General features: G+C 39.5%; 1 protein-coding gene across 1 annotated transcript; it reads left to right on the top strand.

The window, feature by feature from the left end:
* Positions 1–4,876: 4,876 nt before the first annotated feature.
* DIO2 (iodothyronine deiodinase 2) lies at positions 4,877–19,605 on the top strand. The gene is given in 3 exon segments (XM_002919047.4): positions 4,877–5,858; positions 13,977–14,547; positions 14,550–19,605. Coding segments are annotated over 3 exon segments (816 nt in total). The 5' UTR covers positions 4,877–5,636; the 3' UTR covers positions 14,573–19,605.
* The last annotated feature ends 2,082 nt before the right edge of the window (positions 19,606–21,687 follow it).

Genomic DNA, 21,687 nt, shown 5'->3' with positions numbered 1-21,687 from the left:
TACAATAAAATACCTAGTTTATTTTGTCTGTGCATCAGTGTCTACCAATTCTTGAGAGAGGAGGTGTGGCTTCCTTTGCTCTCAGTAAGAACAAGCTACTGTTGCCTCTGGAATTGCATGAACCAGCATGAATCTTAATATATTTTGTCATGCTCTGCTCATGTACTCAGGATATGAGTGAGGCAATGTAGAAGTGATTTTTTAAAAAGCAACTGTAAAACTGTATATAAAGAATGGCCTATTTTATTTTAAAACTTAGTATCAGCTGGTGGTTTCCTATGAGCTATAGGGTGGAACAAAGTAGAAGAAAGCTGTTCCAAAGTGATGACTTTTTGACCATTTTCCTTTGTTTCTTTTGGTCTGCTTCATTGGGTCAAAGAGTTAGGGAGAATGAAGACATTGAGTCAAATTTTAGGCGAAGAGGATGAGTTCAATGTATTCATCCTGAGAGCTTCTTGTCCTGAAGGAATTCATCTTGTTTAACTTTATGGAGTGTTCTTCTCTATTCTCCTGCCCTCCGCACCACCAACCTTGGTTGTCTCTAGAGGTTAATAAACTATTCTCAACAAAACTAAATAACATTCCAAGAGCCTCGAGAGCCTCGTAGGACCAGAGAGGTTTGGGCAGCTGGGGGTGGAGATTGGCCATCAATTCAGATCTAGACCAGGTCAATAGCAAACGAAGGCTGTTGTCTTGAAACAGCTGTTTGGTGGCCTCCGTGAAATGAGGTGGTGGCTTCCATCCAGTTTCTGGACAGCTGTCTTCCTCACAGAAAGCATTGCCACAATTGGCATTACTTGGCTCTCTTGCTCATAGCCTCCTGCAGGCAGTTCATTGAAATTTCTCTTTTCTCCCTTCCCTTCTCCTCTCCACCCCTCTCTTCCTTCTCTTCATTTCTGCTTTTCCCTTCCGGTCGTCTCTTCCCTTTCCCTTTCCTTCTCTGTTTTACAAGTAGGTGGCCTGGAAACAAAAGAGTAGCAGCAGTTCCTCAGGGAAAAATGCATTAACACCTTAGCCTGTTGTTTTCTGCCAGGGCTTGCAAAGGGACCTAAGACTAGCTGTTGGGATAGAATGCTCATACCTCCCACAGCGTCTGCCTTCTCTGCCCCAGCCCTGAGCTGCTTTGCTCAAGGTGTGTCAGAGTTTACTCTGGGGTTGTCTATTTTATCCATTGAGCTTCTTTCATCACAAGGCAGGGAACACGGCTGTGTTTGTAAAATGGATGGGCCCACAGGGAATTCTGAATGATTCAGTAGTGATAGTACAAACCCTTCATTATAACTCCCTCTTGCGCACAACCAGGAGTTAGGAGAGATGGAAGGTCGTGCGGTTTTTGATTCCCTTCTCTGATACGAACTGTGATATTTGGGGGGTGGTGTGTATGGCAATCATATTCCCAAACCCCAAATCAACACACCTGTCCTGACCAGACATTTTTTTATTTATAATCTATTTATTTGACACATTTATTAAGAATTAAGCTCCATTTTTAAACTATATTTAACATTGTTTGTATTACAAGGAATAAAATTGTGTGAAATAAGACTTCTTAAAAGTTCACAGCATGAATTATTAACTCCACAGAATTCTTTGGATGTTCTTTGGCTCCTTCATAAAACACTAACAATATAGCAGTGACAGTTTCCACCCCTGAAATGTCCAAGTCTGCTCTCAGGTCTCTGTCTCAGCTTGAGTCAAAAAGTGGACCAAAGGAAGACTTATCACCCATATTCTTTCTTCTCCAACCAGAAGGAAGCAATGATGGACATGATGCTCTCTTACTATAGAAAGAGAATACAATTAAACAATTTTATAGCGGTTCTGCGCTTACTAAAAACCTCAAAGCATTTTGCCCTAAGCTGCCTTTGTTTAGAATTTGAAACCTGTGTACAACGTTGTATGGAGAAGTTCAATCAACATGCCACACATTGGTTTGCCATTAGCTGATTACAATGTTGGTTGCTAAGAACACTTGTATGGCCAAGAAGATATCCAAGCCTTTGAAATGACCATATGAAATCTAAACCAGGAGCTTGAATTGGGGCAATATTAAACAGATGTGAAATCCCAGATATCCTTTGCAATTTAGAAGGTAAAATAATTTAGCACAACCACTTTTGGCAAGGGTTTTGATTTTCAGAGTATGACCAAGACCCACAAAACAATTACGTAAGAAAAAAGTAAGGTTCAGCTTTAGGGAAAATATCCTAGCATGAGCTCTGACTCTATAGCCTTCATGATCCACTTTCTCTCATCCATATGATGAGGCAAATCATTCTCTGTCAACATATGTGTTATTTTTTTTACTTTATGGTTATAAAATCACTTGAAAACCCAAATGCTGAATACTGTTAATAATTAGGGCAAGCAAACTGTGTGTTAAAAAGGGCTTTGGAAAAATGTAATTTCTAGAATGGACAGATGGTCTAACAGGTAAAAGAATGGCTCTCAGTTTTGTGGTTCATTTATTCATTCATTTAAAAAAATGATGGGAGAAATCTGAGAAATGATACGAAGAGGTTGGTTATGTGTCTATTTGTTCTTCTATTTAAAAAAAAAAAAACCCTCAAACACATCTGACTTCCAAAGAAAAAAAGGAAAAGAAATAAAGGAAAATAAAAAGACAAAAAAAAAATAGCCATTCTGTTTTATAATCATTTGTAGTTTGGATGTGCCTTGAACTTTGCATTTAAAAAGAAAACATTTTTCTGATTTTCTACCAATTCCCCCCCTTAGCTTGACGTTTCTAATCATATCTTTCTCCTTGAAAGCAAATGACAAGTGAAAAAGAAGCTGTTAAAGTCTCCGCCTTAAATGAGCACTGCTTTCACTCAAACAGGTCGAAATGAATGTTTGAGATTTTAAGGCTTGAACAGTGAGTGGAAACATCGTTTCCTGCCTCCAGGCCTTCTGTCATTGTGGAGTAGGACTTCATCTGGCACTTTAGCTTTCCCTTCTACGCTAGTTAAAATGCCATGTTGTCACTTCCCTCTCTTTGTCTTTTTTCTTCAATAGGGACATTGAGAAGATTGAGAGATTGAATGGAGTAAGTGTGTATGATCTATATGAATAATATTCCCTAGCCAACAATGTATACTAGTCGCAGCAAAAATACTTTCTATGTGGTTTATATGCATTTTTCTAAGCTCTGAAATCTCTCAAAATGTAGTCCATGGAATATAAATCCAAGATTCCTAATGCGCTAAACTGGCGGAATCCGGGTTTTAAGACGCTAGGGAATGGCCAGGATTGTGTCAATGGGAGGGGCCACATTGAGGGCCAGCCAGGTGTACAATTCTGGGACATCCTAATCGTATCATATTGTATGTGAATGGTGCCCCCTAGTGTGGAGCAATGCATACCCTGCCCATTGGTCCATTCAGTACATCCTCCGTGAATTTACTCTGTGCCAGGCATGGTCCTAACTGGTGGAAGAGAGCAATGGAGAAAGCAGATAGGAATCCCTGGTCTTGTGAAAACTAAAAGCTTTCTCATTGGTTTTTTTTTTTTTTTTTCAAGGCAAAAAGCACTGGGCCAACCAAATAAAGTGCATATATGTGCAGAATTTGGCCCATTGGCCCACCAATTAATGACCCCTGCTGTAGGCTTTTAAATTATTTCTGTAATCTTGCAGTTTATAGCCACAGGGACCAAACACAGAAATATACTGACGACAGGTTTGCACCTCCTGCTTAGCTCCTGTTTAATGAGAGCACGGTGTACATAGAAAAATCTGCTAATTAATTTTCAATTTAAATTCTATATCCCCACCCCAGTGTCTGTACGTACTACTCCTTCTTCCAAGAAAACATAATTCTTAGAGATGATCGGTTAGGTAAGTGAGGAAGGAAAACTAGAATGAGGTAGGGGTCATGGCGTTCTGCCAAAGCATCGTCTGCCTGACTAGACATCGGTCCTGGAGACTCGTGGCAGAGGCGAGCCATGGAGCAAGGCTCAGTGTGGCTCTTGAACCCATTCAAAGTCTGCTCCTCACCACCTACAAATTTAATTAATATTTTTTTTCAAGGAAAAAGGAAAATTCCCTAAAGCTTCAGGTCTCTTAAGGATTATGTTAACAGAAGCAGGGAAAGTGCAGAATTTAAAGAGATCACTTATAAAGAAATTTATTTGTCAGTCTTATGGCATCTTAATGCCATTTGATAGAAAGGTTTAATCTGCATATAGGCAAAATGGAACTAAAAGGTCTGGTCACCTAGCTACTTTCATGTTTATCTGGAAGTTTTTTTTTTCTTTTCTTTTTTTGCATTGGAAATTTCAGTAACACTGAAAAGAAAACTTGTATTAATTTTCTGCAAAAAGCTTTAGAGAAATGCTGTGATGGGACTCAAAGAGTTGAAAAGTTTTCCACCTCACAACTCTGAATTTTCTTAAATAAGATCATGACTCAAAAATATTTAAAGAACCTAGGTCACAAATCTGACGAGAAACTGTCACAGTATAAAGGTATAAAGACCAGATGTAAGCATCCGAATCTTCCAAAAAATAGAACAGAGACCATCCCTAAGTACTCTTCCTCTTTTCTACCTGCCATCCAGTATCCTTGCTTTCCAAAACCCCCTCATAAATGAACAATAACAATCATCATCATCAGAGGAGAGAGTGTTTCCCTATCAATTTACAAGTTACATTAAATTACTTTTCCCAAAGTCTGGAAGCATTTCCTGAAAACTGTCAAAGGTATTAATTTTTTTTTCTCTCTCTCTCCCTCTTTTTAAATCACAAAGCAAAATTCCACTGTCCCTCTACCAACCCCCCCCCTTTCTAAAAAAAAAAAAAAGTTGTCGAGTTTTGCTTTTCTATTCACTGCAGTTCTGGCCAAAGTAAAGCCCTCTTTCTCAATGACGTCAAGATCTTTACCAAGATTAGGCTTTCATTTCTCTATTGCAGCAATTAGCCAGGGAATGTATAAAAGGCTTCAGGGAGACTCACTGGGCTGCAGAGAGAGAGGCACTGTGCACCACAGACAGATAGCACGAAGGAAAAGCCAGAGGGAGTGAGGAAAAGAGGAGTCAGTCGTTCCTGGGGAAGGGAGAGAGAGACAGCCTGGGAGAAGGAGAACAGAAAGTGTGTGTAAAACGGAGTAAAGAAGGGGAAAAACTACCCTTAAAGCACATTTTTTAAAACTCTGGCAATTCAAGAAGGAAACAGGCTACGTTTCTGAACATAGAGACAATGAAAAGCTAAAGGAAATTTTGCAGTCTCTGCCACAGTCTCATAGGTGCTTGGAAATGAAAGTAGGACTGCCTGTCTTTAACCGACTCTGAGAGGGGTAACTGGATTAGGGACGGGGACGCCAGTTTGTGTGTGTGGTTTTTTTTTTTTTTTTTAACATCTTAAATCCTGAAAAAAAAAAAAAAGCAGCAGCTCCGAATTGAATGAATTGATGGGCACACTCCAACTGCTGGGCTGGAGAGACTGGACTTGGTCTTGCCATTTCTGCTTCTTTGAAAGAGGAGACAACTTGGGCTTCCTTTTAATTTAGTTTTTCTCCTTCTCCCCCCACCCCCGGCCTTCCCCTTTATCTTCCCCCACCCCCTCTATCACCACCCCCCTTTTAAATAAGAGGGTGAAGGGGAACCAGAGCGCACAAGGGAACTGACTGGGAGGCAGAGAAGATGGGCATCCTCAGCGTAGACTTGCTGATCACACTGCAAATTCTGCCAGTTTTTTTCTCCAACTGCCTCTTCCTGGCACTCTATGACTCGGTCATTCTCCTCAAGCACGTGGTGCTGCTGCTGAGCCGCTCCAAGTCCACTCGCGGGGAGTGGAGGCGCATGCTGACCTCAGAGGGAATGCGCTGCATCTGGAAGAGCTTCCTCCTCGATGCCTACAAGCAGGTGAGCTGCCCCGACAGGGGCTTCTCCCGCGGTCCGCAGGGGCAGGGGCTGGCAAGCCAGGGACGGCAGCCCCTGGGGAGCCCTGGGCTGGGATCGTGGAGCTCTATTTGGGGGGGCTGGTGGTTACGTTCCGGGGAGCTCCTGCCTGCACCTTCCACACCTGTCACACAGGCTGGATTTGGGGGTGACAGGTATTAAGCTGTCATGACTCTGCGTGACCTGGTGAGGAGGCTTTCTAATAAGGGTCATTCCTGTGTCGCTGCAATTTTGGAGTAGAGGATATTTGTGTCGGTTAGACAACTTGGGGAAAAGTCAGAAAGTGTCGGGGGAGGGGAGAATGCTGCGTTTAACCCGCTGTAGTCACGAGCTGGGAGTTTCACGTTCTGCCTGACGAGACGCAGAGGTGCGTGGGGAAAGACGGTTCAGGGGTGGGCACGGAGAAGCAAGGGCAAAAAAAGACAATGCTACGCAGAACCCTCAGAGTTGGCAAGATGTAAGAAAGTGGTCACAGCCTGTGTGATTTGGCATAACAGCCCCCTCCTTTCTGGTAGAGTTAAGAGTTAATGACAGCAGCCCTGCGTGCAGTGTCCTCCTCTACACGGACATTTTTGTCATTGAAGAATAGTTGACATACAATGAACAGGTGTCCAACATGGTGATTTGACAGTTACATACATTAAGAAATGTTCACCATGATACGTGTGGTTACCATCTGTCACCATACAAAGTTATTACAAAATTATTGACTATATTCCCTATGCTACACTTTTCATCCCCATGACTTATTTGATTTGACCCCTTTGAAGTGGTTATCAGGCAATGAGTCCCGAGTCCCAGGTTACTGGATAACAATTTGCAAAAAAAGAAAGAGCTGAGAACTAGCTGTCAGAAATCCAGACTTTGTAAGGGAAACCACATTTGCCCTCTAAAAGGAAAACAAGTTGTCCTAGAAAGAGCAGATAAGTCTATAGTTCATTTTGGTCTCAAAACTGGTAGAACACGTGTCTGGAGCACTGGAGCAGTGGCCTCACTTGGCTGTGGAACTCACGTCCGGGGCTGCTGCTCAGAACCAGAGTGGATGATTGTCGTTCCTAAGACTTACTGACATCTCAGCCTTTTGGCTGCTTGGAGATGTTGGTAGGACATCCCCAACTCAAATCTCAAGGGGCAAAGGGGAAATGGTCCTTTGTTGGTTGTCCCTCTGCCCATGCCCACATGAGCCCTAAAGATCTCTGGGCTTAATTAAGAAGAACGGACTCATTTGGCAGAAGTGGCAGTCAAAGTAGACAATCTTGGTTTTCCCTAACTGTACTGGGGGACCTTGTCCGAGATGCCAAGCAAGGGAGTTTGGGAGGCGTAGGGAAGCCAGTGAAGTGGTACATTATAGACAAGTGACACCTCAGAAACAGGGTAAAAACTCAGAATCAGGGAGGGGGAAGGGAATGAGTCCCCCATCAATAAGCTCTAGAAAACGAAATCTACGCACCAGGAAAGGAACAGAAGTAACTTCTAGTCACAAAAAATCCAGAGTAGGCTTCTTCCACTGAAAGTGAAACAAGTATTCGAGAAGGAAATTTTCATCATGAGTCAGGGGCATTTTACTATATCACACATCTTTGTTATCAAAAGTTACCTGCAGAAGGTCTGCATGTGTCGTCCTGAAGGCCAAAGAATGGTAAGAGCTCTTTTCAGTAAGTGGAAGTTCCTTTATAATAATAGGAAACAATGCTTAAAGTTCTAACCATATAATCTCCTTTATGTTACATATGCTGGGCGAAGGGGAGTTGATGGAGGAAGATATCGAGATGACCATTTCATTCCCACCAATGTATTACTGACTATGAAATTTTTATGTTTTGATTTGGAAGTAAAGACTTCAGAAGAGGGTGGAGAATGCACATGTATGTCAGGCACGTTATTAATTGGCAAGTTCCCTCATTGACATCTGTATTTTGTAGGTATTAGGAAGATAACATGGCCATGCCAGTGGCTTGAACTCAGTATATTAAGCTCTTACTTCTTTGAAAGATAATCAACTTTTTGCCTATAAAAGGAAAGTCACCACTTGGGAGAATTTTACTTACATGCATATATGCTTTTGTATAAATATCTCACGTAAAATATGGGGGCTGTGCTGTTACCCACAAGTATTAAGTGAGAGTGTCTCTCCTCTTAAGCCAGCTTATTGGAATAAAAAGGGAAAAACAAATTCCTCCAAGAAACTTTATTATTTATTTTTTTCATTAATATATAGTGTTCCAATTTTTTGATTCATAGGACCAAGAAATTGACAAGGACAAGTGATTTTTCTTTTTCTCTTTTCTTTTCTTTTCTTTTCTTTTCTTTTCTTTTCTTTTCTTTTCTTTTCTTTTCTTTCTTTTCTTTTTTCTTTTCTTTTCTTTCACATGTGGCTTATGTATTCTTCTCCAGTATTGTTTCTATTGATTTGATTAGTGACCAGTCACAACCGATGTTCTTATGTTTGCTTTTTATGATTTATATAATAGATACCATGAGAAGAAGCCACTCAAAAACCCATATATCCAGAGACAAGACTGGACTGGGTGTTTAATTAATAGAAATGTTGTGAACACAGCTTGCCTTGATTTTAGGTCTCCTTCCGTCTCCCAAGTATGACAAGGTGGTGGTGGCTGTGGTGGCATTTAAGGGTCACACTGAATCTCTGAAACAGGTTGAATCACTTTCCGGGCTGCTGTTGTCATCTGCGACACTGTCTTTGGGTGTAGCCTATGTAGGGCCACACTGCAGGTGGCTCTGTGTGACACAGCACCACCATATTTCACAATCCTGACTTGCGTTGGTTTGAGGCTGCCACCTGCAGAAGCAGAGTTTTCCCGGCGAAGGGGTTTGGGCACCTGTGATACGTTAGGCACGTCCTTTCTAATTCCCTTTGTGGAAGGTCAGATATTTGGGAAGATATTTAGAGAAAGTGCACTAGCAGTGCTATCCCTGTATTTGGCTCCGACAGGAGGACACAAGGAAATCAACAGAATAAAATAAAATGACCCTTCTACATTAAAACATTGAACGGGCTTTAAAATTAACTTCAGAGGGAAACCTTTCAAGAGAACTTGCGCTTGGTTAGAGGGAGTTCCATGCATGGTTTTGATGAAAAAGAAAGTCTACGGAAACTTGTGACAGAGGTGAACACCAGATGTGTGTTCTTTTAAGTTTTCCTAATCTGTGTCATTGCATCTAACACTGCATCCTTGTGCTCATGCTCCAGGACTCAAAAATGCAACCAATAAACAAACCACCCTGTCTGGGAGCCTGGCTCGTACCTAAATGAAGTGTAAAAGTAAACACAGCGTATAGATGCCGACAAGCAGTTTAGCTAATGTTGCAGGAGCACAGAAAACATATTCATTTGAACACATAATTTTGGCTTTGAAAGGGTCTCTGATCTCCTCCTCTTCCTCCTCCTCTTCATTCACCTCAAACCTTTTGACACCAATTTCTACAATGGAAAATAGCCCTTTTAAGAGAGAAACGGTCCCAAAAGAACACAAAGAAGGCCACAGCCAGTGCTTGTCCATCACTTGGATAAAACAGTAGGAAGTGATAGAACTCAGAGCTACGTTTTCAAGGTACAAATTAGGAAGAGAAGGACCAAAAGGAATCGGACTCAGAGGAAAGAGTAGGTAGCTCCCTCTCCGACCTGGTTTATTTGGCCAATCTGAATGTAAATGGGTAAATCGCTGCTTAATAATTCTTTGGCCATGTTGATAAGGACACTGATGTAGCCTGGTCTTTATGTCAAAGAATTTGAAGTTTCTTGATGGTTAATAAAGCCATTCCAGGGCTTTGGGTAGCAAGAAGGATGTGTAAATATTGTTCTGCCACCCACCCACCCACCCCCCCCGTTTTTATCATTTGTCTTACTTCCTATCACGAGATTAGGTGATATTTTGTCCAGAAGCCTTTCTCAGGCTGTGGAAAAGGGGAAAAAAAAAAAACAAGGTTAGTAGTATATGTTCTATTTCCAGCTTCTGCTTGATGAATGGTTCTTTTTTCCCCTTGCCCTGCATTTCACAGTCCACATGCTAAAACAGTATTATCCTTTTCCTCGTGCACTGAACACTGTCAGGAAAAGGAATACCATCATCAAGGGAGTCAAATTCATATGCCATATATTTATACTCTTGTTCATATTCATAAATGTGGCTATCACATTTGCGCTCTGCCTAGAGATGCCCTGTGTTGTAAAAATGCAACCCTTTATTTACCTCCCTTGGTGGTGGTGTGTTGATGTTGATTACACAAACATAAGAAAGGACAACTGTAATAGCACAGATGAGAGAGAAAGTCAGTGATGACGATATTACATTTTACGTATGTCCTTTCTGATCCTTGCAAAATAAAGGGACCCTTTGGGAACATCGGAACTTCAAGACCAATTAGTGGAAATGATGCTTCTTGTGTTTGGGCATTAAATACTGGGCAGGGTTCTCTTTAGAGCAGCTAATGCTGGCAGGGAAAGAGGTACCGACCTAATTACTCTTCCGCAAGAGTAAAAAATGCCTTTTGAATGCCTCTTTGGCAAATATGTCTCATTAAGGACAAAAACCAAACACAAACCCTCTAAGAAGGAGAAATTAAGATGATAGGTAACTTGTGGCCAGGAGACTTTCTGTGCCACTGTGGGAAATTAAAACAAAGTTTGGGAGTACCAGGGGATAACTTGTTTTTGTTGAGCTTCTTTCCTGCAGCCTAAATGTTATTGTGGGACGAACTTTATTTTCTTCATCATTCTGGCTCTTTGTCAAGGAATGCTTTGCTCCTGGGGAAAGCAAAGAATCTTCCATCATTGAAGACAATGGTGATTCTCCCATTCTGTCTCAGCAGGGCATATAACTGAGCAAACCAAGAAAGTCTTCATTTGAAACTCTGGTCATAATAGGAATTTAATTGTCACGGAGATCAAATGGAAAGATGAGAAATGACATTGGTCTCAAATGGCAATTGAGAAAGGACAATAATGTCCTTTTAAAAGATTTATTTTTGTAGTTTAAAGGGAACTTTCATCTTTTAAATTTCTAAAGTTTATTTTTTCTTTATCATTGCTAAGTTGTCATCAGAACGTTTTAGCAAAATGGAGAAATTTTTCACAGTTAGTAGATGAGGTTTACAAAAGCAGACCACTGGTCTGCTTACGTTGGGATTTACAAATAATGGTGTGGTTTTTTATCCCTCATAGGGTTATTAATGTCATTGGTCTTACCTACACATTTTCTCTAACCTAGTCACCCTCATGAACAAGATATCTGCTTATGACTTTCCAATCTGCAGTAGGGTCCCATGGCTGCTTAGCAAAATAAAGAGGATTGGCTACTTTCATTTCATACACAGACCAGCAGAGATAATCAAGAACAGATTGATAGTATTTGGTGTTGATTATGGCAGAACTCTACATTAGGGCTCCAGGATTCACATTTCCAAATTATCTGACTCAGTGAGCATATCCATCACCCAAACACAGTCATGTTCATTGCAGGTCAAGATTATTATTAAGTATAAAATTCTTCATTGACCCCTACTCCTAGGATTATAATAGCTATCATTCATTCAGTAAGTCACTCAACAAAATTCCCAGCTTAACAAAATGCCAGCCCTGCCCCTGGCACTACACACACACACACACACACACACACACACATTATGTATTTGGTAACTTTTTAAATTTTGGAGTGGATGTATTATACTTGTTTGAAATTTTCTGAGGTAGACTAGTCTGTATTTTGAAAAGAATTATGTGGCTGAACTATGTGTCCCTGGAAGAAGGAGAAGGTGCTTTAACTTTCCAAGAAAATTAACCACAGGTAATAAGAGAGTCACCTGTGACTGAAGCATCAGATTCGATTATTCAGTTGAATAATCCAGAATAATGCAAGGATCAGCAGTTCTGCTTGGGTGAGAGTTAGGGGTGTCAGAGGTCTTTAAAATGACTCCAACAACAGATGGTTGTTTTCACCTACCAAGAACCTCCAAGTCTACAGTCCAGAGATGATTTTTCTCCTGCGTATGGGCTGCTTACTTAACAAGAAGTCACTAGGACAGTTCATGGGTTTAGACTCGTCTGAATGCATTCAGATCTTTACATGACAGTATATTGAGGAACACAGCACAGTATTGTTGAAAGCAGCCCTCCTGGAATTGTTACCTGTACTTTAAGTGGGAAAAATCTAATGAGAAGGTAGTGGTAATACTACCCACAACCTTAAAAGGTTTATAATACCTTTAAAATGTGTATTTTTAAATTGTAAGTATATTTTAACACCTCAGAGATGAGTGAGGTATTCTTTATCACGTATAAAATAACCCGGCTGAAAGTGGCTTATGAGATTCTCTATCTAGTGTAGCTTGCAAATTAACCAAGAAAATTAATATCAATAAAGTAACTTTCTCCCTGATACTAACTGAAAACAAATGTATTTATTTAAATCAGACCAACAGCTTCCTTTTTTAAAAAAGAAGGTTGTTATTCTAAGATTTTTTAGAAAAACTAATAGTATCATTTCAAATCTGCATTGCTAGGATTTTTCAGACGGGAGAGAAAGAACTTCTTTACTTCTTTCTCTCCAGTTAAAATGAGTTATGCATTCACATTGGATAGAAGCTTCTGAATAAAAGCCCTTGAGTATTTTACATCAGTTTGGATTGTTGGGTCTTTAACATCTACTTCTAAGTGACTTCAATTACTAGCAGTGTTATGTGTGGCTGTATTTATATGAAGGGAATAAGTCGATCCAGTTGGAAGTGTTTTGTACTATTAAGTATAGTGTATAAAAATCAATTGGGCTGTCGTAAGTTGTCCCTAATGTTATTGGCTTTGATTAAACCATTCTAGGGGAAGATCCGATTGTGTTAATTCAAACTGAAGTAATTGGTTCTTTTACATTGCCAGCTTTTTATTTTCAATTTACAGATCCAAAGGCCAGCAAACTTTCCTTCAGTCTGTGTTCAGCTATTTAAACCACTTGCAAAGGGGCACGTGGAACAATTTTCTTGCATACCTTCTATACCTGCCTGAATATTTTATAGTTCAGAGGAGCTTGCTAATAGAATGTATGATAGACAAGTAAATGGTTTGTGATTTCCTAGATAAAAACAAGAATACAAAACCAAACCAAAAACACATGAAAAATGAGGAATTAAAAGAATTCTGGAATAATTGCATGTTTTTGTTAATAATTTGCTCTATGGAAATGGTAAGGTTCTAGTTGTAGGAAACCTGAAAGTCAGCAGCAGATCAAGAAACCTCCAGGAAGGACATCATATTGAGAAGAGCTCAAATCACTTCTAAGGATAATCTTTTTTTAAAATGTAGAATTTCCCAGAAAGATGGTATGCTGTTTCGCACGTTTGGGTGGCATTTAATAATGCAACCTATACCCACAAGATGATTTATAGCGTACAAGAGCTCATTTTCTTATGTTGTCACCCTATAACTATCCAAGGAAGGCAGGCACTATTATCACCATTTTACAGATGGAAGAGCTGAGACCCTGAAGAAGTGAAGTTGGAGTAGCCCTTCCAGTAAATGGCAGAGCCCAGGTTTTCTAGCTCCGGCCAGAAATACATCTCATTGGGATCATTGACCGTTGGTTGAGATTAAATGAATTAGCATCATGCAAGAATAAAAAGGTCTTTTGGGAGTATTTTAAAATTCAGAAGGTGGTACCTAACTCCCACAACTCTGATAATTTCTCTTAAAGTAAACCATTCACTTTTAACTTTTAAAATGAAGCCAATTAATCATTTGTTATATAATGTGTGCTAACCATTGACAGCAAAGAAAGGGTAGTAGAGAATACCAGCCTCAATGTAATGATGAAGAGAGTTCACCAAGGCGCCTTCGATGGTGAAAACAATTATCCTCAGTGACTATACAGAATGAAAAGGACTTCTACTCTTTTTAGGGCCATTTTTTACATTACCTGCCATGATGCCTCTTTACTTAAATCTATATATGTTAATGATATCCTATGAAGGAAATACCACATTTGATGAGAGCCAGTTGTTTTTGGATACGGTGAAATGGAGTGACAGTGCATTTCATATGGTATTCTCTCCCTTCTTTCTTTTGTTCACCACCAGGTGAAATTGGGTGAAGATGCCCCCAATTCCAGTGTGGTGCATGTCTCCAATTCTGAAGGAGGTGACAACGGTAGAAATGGTGCCCAGGTGACGATGGTTGATGGAGCCGAGTGCCACCTTCTTGACTTTGCCAGCCCTGAGCGCCCACTGGTGGTCAACTTTGGCTCAGCCACTTGACCTCCTTTTACGAGCCAGCTGCCAGCCTTCAGCAAACTGGTGGAAGAGTTCTCATCAGTGGCTGACTTCCTGTTGGTCTACATTGATGAGGCTCATCCTTCAGATGGTTGGGCAGTGCCTGGTGATTCTTCTTTGTCTTTTGAAGTGAAGAAGCACCGGAACCAGGAAGACCGATGTGCAGCAGCCCACCAGCTTCTGGAGCATTTCTCCTTGCCGCCCCAGTGCCGAGTTGTGGCTGACCGCATGGACAATAATGCCAATGTAGCTTATGGGGTAGCCTTTGAACGTGTGTGTATTGTGCAGAGACAGAAAATTGCTTATCTGGGAGGAAAGGGTCCCTTCTGCTACAACCTTCAAGAAGTCAGGCGTTGGCTGGAGAAGAATTTCAGCAAAAGATGAAATCTAGGTTAGCTGGTTAAAGGTATGATGGTAAAAGAGTTTTTTTTTTAATTATGTAAAGAAAAGGAAACTGAGAACTGAATCCACTATTTCAACGGAGTCCCATTGTCTTGCTGAAAGACGAGAATTTACATGTCAGAAGAACACAAACCTCTAACATCTTCATGCTCCTTTTACCACTCAAATGGCATTTGGCTAAATAGTAGCCCCAGGACAACTCTTCCTAGTGAAGAGCCCTGAGTGAAAAGATCCCAAGATGGAGAGGAAGAAACCCTGTTTCAACATGTGTTCATTCTGCCTTGGGAAAGAAGTGATACAGCTGATGCATGCTTTGGGACTTGAAGAAAAGACTTACCTGAATAACTACTATGTTAGGGAACTATTGTTCTTATTAGTGTAAGGGGTATTGCCTATGCTTCATTCAGCACGGATAGAGCCCATCTGGAAAGTTCCCAAATATTTGCTTATAACGAGTCCTTGAGCCCAGTCCTTGTGGTTAAGGCTTTTGTGTTTAACAATGTTCGAGTAGTTTCTGCTGTTCTAGTTTCTAGCCATGTGGTGCTCTATGCCAGTCTAAACATCCCAGAACTCACAGGTGTATTTGCAGATATCAAGAATGATCCCTCCCCAGAGGATTAGGATGATTATCTGAAATCTGAGGGTTCCTTTCTAGGCAGGTGGGGAAAGCCCTAGAAGAAAGTCAAATTGACAAGCTAGGGACAGGAGGCAGAAGGATGAGGAAGCTTCACAGAGTTTCACCTTGAAGCTATAGAGAGTGGGACTAATTTGTTAGTCACAGAAACATGGAAACATAAAACATGCATGGGCCAGAAAAAGAAGCAGCTCAACTGAAATTAGCATTGAGAATATACACATGAAATCAATGTATTTATGATATACTCCTCGATTGAGGGAGAAAGGGGGATGGAAAGGGGAAAAAAACGCACTTCATTATTTTTAATTATGAGGATTCTTTGGTAGAAATAATTTCTTTTTGAAACAAGTTTATGTATATTTTCAGTGGGTGAATTATACCCCATGATACTGATTAAATGGAAAACCAGTAGGTCTGGTGGTGCTGGTCTGTCCCTCTCCATTCCTACAATTATAATGTGGCCCCACTCATTCTTGGTTTCTCAGTCTCCATGATGGTGGCTGAGCTGGGTAGTACATTCTTCATAATATATTCTTTATAATATATATAAGTATATTCTCAGCTGCTGTGGGAGGTAGGTCATTCAGCTATAGCACTGGCCATTCAGCTATCGCACTGTTCTCCTCCCAAAGTAGGTGAACCATAATGAATAATAGGTGCAAATAAACATTTCTTCAGTTACAAAATAGAGGAAGAGAAAGTTAGTTTGAGACAATTCTCATTAATAATTTTGGAGGCTTTCATATAAGGCAACCCTCAGTGGCATGGAATTTGGCAAAATGGAATCCCATTTACATTTAAATTAGGACTGGGGTCTTCTTTTGTTCCAATTAGCTGAGGTCTAGTAATCTAAGGCCTCTATCATCATCATAATGCTATATATTTATATATATACACACACAATGTATGTGTGTGTCTATACACACACACACACACACACACCATATTTCTCTTTAAAATAAAGTTACTATAGTTTTACCTATAATATAATATCTAAATATCATAACCCCCAAAGAATAGACCAATTAATTTTGTATTATAAATTTTTTATTGTAAATTTGAGGATGCTGTCAAATCACAGTATATGGTTGTATTGATATGTACAATCAAAGGTTCTTATGACCATTCCATTAATAATTGAATCATAAAATAAAAGTCATAGAAAAAAATCTCAAGTTGAAAATATCTTCTGGAACTAGTTGCCTGAAATAAGAAAAAGGTGGGACTGAGTGTGTAAGAACCAAAAGTATATTAAAAAAAAACAAAACAGAACTGGAGCAATGTATCAGTCATATCACTAGTTATTGTTTAGACATATTAGTACTATTTTAACTGATTATTTTCTTTACAGCAACATTTAACCTTTCCAATGTCTTAAAGTCTATAAAACACACCCGCAAAGAAACAAAGCAAATTTTGAAAATGTGGCATCATCTAACAAACTTCTGGAAATTCCCATGGAGAACAGATTGTTTCAGAGTTCTCAGTTGTTAAACTCTATACTCCAGACTGCTCAGTGGGCCCCATTGAATTTTATCTTTAAAACAGTGTCAAGATTATGTGGTACCCTAGAAAAGTAAAATGAAAACTTGGTTGCAGCACACTCGCCCTGTTGTCCTTAAACTTCCCCTTTGTTCTACATGTACAATAATGGAACAGGATGTTAGAGAAGCTGGTGGGGGGATGAGATTTGGCTAAGGCAGTGCTAGTTGTCTGGGAAAAAAGGATGAGGGAAAAAGCACCCAGTCGTGATATATGTTTAAGGAAAAAGAAGGTCGTGTGTGTGCAATTCCTCTCCATGAGGATATTCCAATGGAAAAACGAAGCAGTGGAAGTAAATATACAAAGGCATAGGCTGAATATCAGGGAAAAAGATGTGTTCAATAGAACACAGAAGACTTTCTGGAAGAAAGGCAGTTAGGGGCCAATGAAGAGAGTGAATTGACAAAGCTCAGGAATCCTACAGTACGTAGAATGGCTTGGTGTTACCAGAGTTATGATAAACCTGTAATTAGATAACCTATTTATCTCAACATGATTTTTTTATGATTTTCTGTAATGTATCTTTTATGAACATAGCAAGAACTCATTAGTTGAAATAGAGGAGAATCAATGCTTCGCTGGTATGCTCAGAAATTACTAGATCATCAACGTCCACCCCACCTATCTTGTTTGTAAAATATGTTCCTTTGAACAATTGTTCAAACATACTTTGTAAAGTATGTTTCTTTGAACAATTGAGACTTAAACATCCCCTCTCCCATAGGCTGTTTACATGGAGCTATCAGTTTAGCCTTTTAAACTGAATTAGCTTGTCTATTACTGAAATAGTTTCCAAGCGATATTAGATATTATCATAGCATCTGGATTTACTCAAACATTTAGTGTTTGAAAGACGTATGTCTTGGAACTATTCAAACTTACTTTATTTTATTACTTAGAAAAAATATTAGTGGAATCAACAATGACTTTCTTGAATGGGCATGAATGAATGCCCACACAATAATGTAGAAATATTTGATATAGATATTAAGATGTAACTGACCTCCTTAGAGGCAGACGCGTAACTGTTCTTTGTATAGCTAAAGTGACAGTCCTTTAACTTATATGACTTTTTATTTCGTGTTTTAGATCTCTGGTACTATGTCTTTGCCTTGTTTATAGAATGTACCCTTGATTTTTGGTAATATCAAGTTCTAAATGGCCTATTGATTTAAATTCTGCCTTTAAGCAGAAAATGCCTATTCTATGACCAAGGAAAGAAGAGAAGCCTGCTGTCTTTTATTTTGCCTGAAGTGTACTTCACTATTTGGGCTCTTGAATAAAAAATATGAATTGTGGTAAGGTCATGTGTGGGTACTGCCTTGCTGCATAAAATACCAGAGGGCATGTTAAAGACAATATCTATGCCTTTGGGAGAATTCCCAGCTGGATACAAGGTGCTCTTAGCATGCCCTATGGGTTATATCCACAGCAAAAGGAATGCACTGATGTACAGGACTTTACATTCTGTAAATCTGACTGATGGTTTGAAAAATTAGCTAAATTAAAATCATATGGCCATTGCAAAGGGGAAAATGTAGACACCAATTTTTGTCCCATTGAAGGGTTAATGAAAACCTCTCCAGCACTTAGAGCTTTTTAGAACGTGTCCAATGTCATGTCTCTCAGCACTAGAGATTAACAGTAAGAATTCCATTTCCAGTAACTTAAAACAAAATGATATTGCCAAAAATCAGAGCAAAAATGTTTTTGGTTATAGTTCAACTTTCTCCCTACTTTCTCTTTTATCTTAACAATAGGATCCAAACTTAGGCTTCATATGTACATCCAAAATGGGGCACAAGTATCATTCTCTGCTTGGTGATCAGCATTCTCTTGGAGTATCTTGAGGTCCTCCATGAAAGAAGGAAGTAGGGCCTGGGAGAGTCAGGAAGTTGCTAATTGGGAAAAGCTAGGCCCTGACCATTTGGTCTACTGATTTGGGAGAATTTGAAAAGAAACTTCTCACCAATGGAAGAAGGCTGCTAGGTGTCTATGAATGACTTTAGAATGAGACAAACATTGGGCCACTTCTTAATGCCTATGTTCTGGATAGCAGCAGAAGCAAGGTCTCAGGCTTAAGAGACACAGCTCTGTTCTAAGGTGAGTCTGAACCAATAGAAAGCAAACATGCACAGACATCCAAACAAGACTGCTCACGCAAGTCAGGGCTTGCTGCCCATCTGGGGCAGTGGCACCAGAGCTCCAGGGAGTTTATTTAATATTTACTGAGGAGATCTCAAGGACCCAGGAGATGTTGAATGAAGTCACTATTTGGGTTCAAAACTCCCCCTTCTTCCCCCACAACCAAAGCAAACAGGTAAACATATAAATGAAAGAAGCCCACAGAAGAGGGTGGGGAATAAATAAAAATGTCTCAAGATTTCTCCAAACTATGTCACTGGCCCATGTACTTTTTATGTGTATTAGGATGAGAGACTATGAAGACATAAGTATCCAGCACTTTATAACCAAAGCAATTAAAAGATATTGGGTAGGGAATGTTGGCCAGTTTTACTTAGTTTTGCATCACATATTGCCAGACTCTATCACTAGCCCAAGTAATCAGGCACCCAGAGAGGGAGACGGGGATGTGCAGAGGTGACCAGTGTGCGAATGATAACTACTGATGAAAGAGTCACCGACTCAGTTAGTGGTTGGATGTAGTCACATTAGTTTTCCTCTGCCCGTCTTTGTCTCCCTGGCAAGGAGAATATTTGGGGCACGATGCTATGGGTCCTGGGTAAATGTGGTGAGAATGCACGTGTGTATTTCTCTGCTGCTCAGTTGCAGAAACAGAAATGCTTTGGAGGTTATCAGTAGAAAGAGTGTTATTATATTGGTGCTGAGTGGTACGTGTGCTTTTAAAATTTGTTCTTGTATTTTAATAAACGTTGAATAAAAGCATAAAGTTACTCTTTGGTTCTGTTTATTTTTAAATTACTCTCTAGGCCTTGCCCCTGGCTGGAACACATTCATGGTTGACAAGGGAAAGAGAATCCATCATTCTAATATTTATTCCTTGGTATTTGTGGGTAAAGACACCAGCGATGCCAGGTTATTTTAATCTCATGCTGTGTGCCAGAGTCTTCAAGGAAATCAAGACAAGTTAGAAGAAAATCTTCAGATACTTTCCATATTCGTGAACAAGTCACACACAGAATTCATGGAAAGGGCCCTATTGAGACTGTGGAGCGAAGTTTTACTTTGTTATATTTATGCCCCAGGTTTTTTAAGTGCAATAAATAAACTTTCCAGGAGTTGGTTTAAGTTTGTGTGTGTGTGTGTATATATATATATATGTATATATATTTGTGTATATTTATATATATATACACACACATACATATATACATACAGATATATAAACTATGCTTGGCAGGGTATTAATGTGGAATGAAAAAAATTTGAACATGTTTATATCAAATACTTTGCATTGTGAGAAGGCATAAAGTATGATATGAATGGTTTATGTAGGCAGTGGTCTGTTAATGACAAGAGATATATTTACAACATGGTTAAATATGTGCATTTCGTTCCTGAAAACAGGTGACTTAACCAATGTATTAATATATCTTGAGACTCTGAACTTGCTCATAATTTCCTGCATATAATAATTTCATTAATATTTGTGGAGTCTTATATAATATGCCAGAATTTTAATGGAAATTTGAGGAATCATGACTTTGACAACTATTGATTGAGATTCTGTTCTTTGCTGGGTGTAACCTGTGCTGGGTGCAATGAGATGTGTCAAAGCCGTGAAACGAAATTCACAAAGATACGACTCCCTCCAGGAGCCTGTCATGGGTTTGTCAAGGCTCTGCAAGTGACAAATTCAAATTAGTCAAACAAACAAACAAAAAAAGAATTTATTGGCCAATATAACTAAACCCTAGAAATGACTGGGATGAAACTTACCTCAGGGTAAGTTGGATGGATCCAGGGATTTTAGAAACCTTTAGTGCTTGCTAAGTCTTTTGTCTCTGCTCTTTTTGGGTGTCAGTTTTTTCTCTCAGATCAGCTTCCCATGTTGGGTGATCTGGTCGGGGGAAGTTCCTTACTTATATATTTTTTTCTTTTATTGTGATATAATTGACATATTATCTACAACATAACAATTGATATTTGTATATATTGTGAAATGATCACCAAAATCAGTCTAGTTAACACTTGTCACCGTATGTAGTTTGAAAGAACTTCAACCTACGAACTCTCAAAAAACCAAACTTAAGGAATGAGAGACGATTTCCCATAGAGGCGTGATTTACAGAAAACTGATAATATCGGAGTTTTCTTAAATGATAGGGAGTTGGTCAGGAGTTGCCTCAAATCAGCATTGGGAAGTTTTGATTATGGTTTCCAGATGCATGAACAGGAAATGACCCAGATCAGGTTGGTGTCTCAAGATGAGTTGAATTGAGCTTTGTTTATATGACTAGACTGGTTTTGTCTGCTTAGCGAATTTTCAAAATTGGTCTTCATTTGTTTTTTATTTTAACAGACCGAACTGAGCTCTCCCTTCTTTACACTCCTGCCCATAAACACAGCTACCCCAGACCTTCAGCGGACTTGCTTGTAGCTTGCTATAGTTCGCTTGTCCCAAATTGCAATTCTTCTGCTATTCCTGAATAGATACATCTTTTGGACAATTTTGAGCTTGACTCAGTTTACCTCTTTATTTAGGTCGACAATAGTTCCAAAATCTTTTTTTTCCTTATTATCAGTACTTTATGACTATCTTAGCAACTTTCCAGTATGTAATACAGTATTAATGATAGTTACTGTGCCATACATTACTTACATTTTAACTATAAGATGCTTCAGGTAGAGTTTGACCCTATCCCCAGAGAAGGACTTGAATTGGACGAGCTTGTGTTACATGCCCACTCTGTTGTCATGGTAGCAGGGTTTGCTACCAAAAGGAGAGTGAGAAGT

This window comes from Ailuropoda melanoleuca, chromosome 14, assembly GCF_002007445.2.
Source record: "Ailuropoda melanoleuca isolate Jingjing chromosome 14, ASM200744v2, whole genome shotgun sequence".
In the NCBI taxonomy this organism is placed as follows: Eukaryota; Metazoa; Chordata; class Mammalia; order Carnivora; family Ursidae; genus Ailuropoda; species Ailuropoda melanoleuca.
Note: the sequence above shows the minus strand (reverse complement) of the source record. Positions and strands in the feature narration are given on the sequence as shown.